General features: G+C 41.5%; 1 protein-coding gene across 1 annotated transcript; it reads right to left on the bottom strand.

Moving 5' to 3' along the window:
• Positions 1–1184: 1184 nt before the first annotated feature.
• LOC109158525 (dehydration-responsive element-binding protein 1F-like) lies at positions 1185–2330 on the bottom strand. The gene has a single exon (XM_019306436.1). The coding sequence runs from the start codon at positions 2303–2305 to the stop codon at positions 1643–1645; it is 663 nt and encodes a 220-aa protein (XP_019161981.1). The 5' UTR covers positions 2306–2330; the 3' UTR covers positions 1185–1642.
• Between the last annotated feature and the right edge of the window lie 1977 nt (positions 2331–4307).

The following is a 4307-nucleotide window of genomic DNA, read 5'->3' on the forward strand; positions in this document are numbered from 1 at the left end:
AGATTTTACTTGCACTTCGATGTTCAATTATTTACGAAAATGTCACCGCGTTTTTTTTAAGTAATTAGATCTGGACACGTGTCGCGCGCTGATTCGTTCGCATTTCCTTCCTGGGCACTTATTCGCACCTGAGTGCGTCCCTATATATATATATATATATATATATATATATATATATATATATATATATATATATATATATATATATATATATATATATATATATATGATCACATCAATTCTACAATAAATTACAGAATGATACTTAAACTTGAAGAATTAACTCTTTGGTAAATAACATTGAGCATCAAATTTGAGGACCCAAAATATGGGTTGCTTGTCGAATTGATCCGATATCGGGACTCAACCGCAAAATTACGAAAAGTTGTTTATAATAAAGAAATCACGGTGTCTCCGAAGTCCGAATGCCATGTGGCGTTGACCATATTTTGATTCTTACCTATCCAAAGAGATCATCGTCGCCCTTGAACAATTATAACTATTTTATGGGAAACACGGCGACCACATGGCACTGACAGCCAATTGTGTTATGCTTATCCTTATCCACTATTATTATAATTATTATTATAAGAATGATGATTATTATTATTACTACTATTATTATTAATTTTACTTTCCCAAATGGTCTGACGAGCAATGAAAATTCCGACATTACACGAACACCCGGCAAGTGAAACTAATCAAATCAAACTCCATTCACCAGAACAATTCCTTCAGAAATATTACTATAGACACATATTTTTGAAATTCAAACCTCACTATTAATTATCTTTATAATTAACGATGTAAATCATATATTACTCTTTTAAAGAGTTTTTAAGTCCAACTTTTTGTTATTACAATCTCACTGCTTTAAATTAATTTCCAAAAATATTTTATTCAACCTCGCATATCGATATCGCTCCAATGATGTCAAATGTGCTGCCGTACCCCATATATACAAAAGCATGTATCATATGAAAAATATAACTCATATAGTTGCATACACGTATATATTAATATATAAACATTAGTAACTACTGTAACATATAATACATCAATATAATATATTCACATTTTTTGTGTGAAATTTTATGTGTATATAAAACTTTTTCTTTAAATCACCATATAAAAACCTAAAACATCATTGGATTATAGAAGAATGATGTTTTACAAGCAAGGGATTAGGGATGGAAACAACAAGTTTATATATACCAATTACCAAGTACATGATTAATTATTTGCCCGGCTACCTCCCTAGACCGTCTTCCCTCCGGCATGTCTTCGTCAAGCATCGATTATTCCGTTCGACTGCCCGACTCTACCTATCTACCTGCATGACTGACTATTTCCATATCTCTGTCAACCTGTCTATTAGCATGATTGTTGCGCCCACCTGACGACTAGACAATGCTCATCCGACTGGTACCCTACCTTTCATACTCGGTCTATTCGCCGACCCTACCTATCCTCCCCTACCTAGTCTGACTGGGTGTGTGCCCTTCCCATCACGTGTAATACTTTGTAGTTAAAATATAATATATTTTTTATGCACTAATGAAATATATTACACTTTAACCAAAAAAAAAATTACATGTAATCTCGCAGTGATACGGCCTCACAGAAGACTTATTGATCAATATTAATGTTTCCAGAGTGTAAGATCAATACCATCTCCTTCATCGTCCCAACTGAACCCTTTCTTCATCGCCGGCGGAGTAATAAGCATGCCCTCCGCCATGTTGTCCAGTAACGCCGGCAGGTTGAACACCGCCTCTTCATCCAAAAACGTCGACGCATTGCCGAAAAAATCAAGTCCCGGCAAATCAATAGTTCTCGAGCTCGAAGCCGCCTCCGCGGAGTGATCTCGACTAATGCATGGAAACTGCGGAGGCGGCGGCGGCGGAGCATTGGCGAGTTGAAGGGCGGCGGCTCGGATATCCGCCGGAGAGCACGAGGTGGCGCGAGGGAGCGACTCGGCGGCGCCTGGGAAGTTCAAGGCCGCCGCTTCTCCGCGGAGCGCCAGTGCGGCGACGTCGTGAGCCCTAGCCGCCATTTCCGGAGTCGCGAAGGTTCCTAACCATATTCTCGACTTCTTATTCGGCTCGCGAACTTCGCACACCCACTTGTCCTCGTTCCGCCGCCTCACGCCTCTGTACACCGGGTGGCGCGTCTCCCGGAACTTCTTCCTCCCCGCCCTCCGCTTCTGCAGCACCGGCGCCGCCTGATCGCCGGCGATTTCTTGAGAAGACGACGGCGACGAAGAAGGAGAAGAAGAAGAATTTCCATCATTTTCAAAATCCATCTGAAAAAAAATAAAAATTGCACTGAAAGTGTTTGATCGGAGGATGCAATCATGCATGAGTGGTGACACTGAAATATATACATGGAGTCGTTTGTTTTTGCGCGGTTTAAAAAACACGTGCAAAACGGGATTTTTAACACGTGAGGGGAAATATTTTTCTACACAGCTAAAAAACAAGCACGTGCTTAAAAAATGGGAGTGGGGTCTGTGGAGGACGGTAAGTGAGGAATCGATTGATATTATTTAATTAGTATATTTATTTATTATTTACTGAGTGATTTCAGACCATTTTCCAGCTCGTGCTAAAAAAACAACAAAAGTTAAATAAAATAATTTTAAATTGAACTAAAAAATAAAGAATAATTAATGTCGACAATTCGATATTTGTTAGGGTGTTGAGTTGATTAATTTCGAACCGAAAAAATAAAAATCGAATTAGATTTCTGTCAATCAACCAAATTAACTAAAATCATATTATACTAGTTATATATAATATATAATATAGATTTTTGAAATTGGTTCCATCGCTTTTAATTGCACCCAAATTGGTCCTCTAATTATTGAAATTTAAGTCATATTGGCCCTCCGTCAACATTGGTTTTAAATTGGCATAAAAATGAAGGGCAAAATGAAAAAATCAGCTCATTTACTCCATTTTTTTTTTATGGAAGCATAGAGAGGGCTAAGCCCAAGGGTTACAACAGTGAACAGTTAGGGTAGTCTCACAACTATAGCTGGCACCGACCCTATCATACCACAGCAATCCTTCGATAAAAGACAGTTGGTCCTCAAGGACCTGAGTCCCTAGCCCATGGGCCAGGGCGGCCGACGCGAGCTTATCAGCGACTTTGTTACGTTCCCGGATGATGTGCTTGAACTCCACCACATGGAAGTCGCCAATCGCCTGAACACAAAGCTTCACGATATTGCATCCTTTACCATCTCTACGGCTGGCCGTAACACACCTGATTGTGCTTAAAGAATCACTCTCCACCACCAGTCTCCTGGCTCCTCGTTTGGCCGCCAAACGCAATCCCACCAGAATAGCCCAAGCTTTAGCTTCTTCAATCGAGCAGGATCCTATGTTGTGCGAAAATCCTTGTATCCAATTCCCTAGATGGTCGCGTGTCACACCCCCACATCCAGCCTTTTTGGTCGCCGCTTTGTAGCATCCATCGACATTGAGTTTCCACCATCCCCGTGGTGGCTTTGTCCAAGCCGCCGGCTCATTGCCAGTCCGATCCACGGTCTTAGGCGTCCATTTGTTCCTAAAAGCCTCCCGTATATCGCATTGCTGACTCATGATCCAACCCTTCTTCTGTTCCAGGCTCATTCGTTTGCCTTCAAAAACCCTTGCATTACGCCACCTCCAGCACCACCACATTCCTATCCTAAAAAGCTCCGGCCAATCTCCGTCAAACCCCAACCCCTCCTCAGCTCTCAGATTGATCGACAGCCAGACCTTCCAACCCTTTGTTCTGAGCATGTGCATGCCTTCCCGAGGCAAAAACAACTCCCAAAAGCCAGTCACTTCGACGAAGTGACGGAATATGTGATCCAAACTCTCCTCTGTACCTGCACAAAACGAACAATGAGCATTAGTCGAAAATCCCCTTTTGACGCGTTCCACATTAGTCATTAGCTTCCTTTGTTTTACCAACCATAGAAAGTGGTTTATTTTGTTAGGGAGCTTAATCCTCCAAATGTTTCGCCAGTCCTTATCCACAATTCCGTCACTCTCCCTCTCAGAGTACCGTATGCTGAGCAAATAGAAAATTGACCATTCAGTTCCATCCCCCCAGCCCTAGTCATCCTCCGCCTCATCCTCATCTAGCAAAACAAAGGCGTGCAATTTCATCGTCCAAGCGTCGTCTAAGACACCTTGTAACAGCTCTCACCTCCAACCTCTTTCCTCATCCCAATAATCCGTAACGGTAGTGTACAACTCTAGCAAGTTCATTGGCTTCTGCATGTAATTGTATAGCCTATGCCCGCACACCCA

Source organism: Ipomoea nil, unplaced genomic scaffold (genome assembly GCF_001879475.1).
Source record: "Ipomoea nil cultivar Tokyo-kokei standard unplaced genomic scaffold, Asagao_1.1 scaffold2821, whole genome shotgun sequence".
In the NCBI taxonomy this organism is placed as follows: Eukaryota; Viridiplantae; Streptophyta; class Magnoliopsida; order Solanales; family Convolvulaceae; genus Ipomoea; species Ipomoea nil.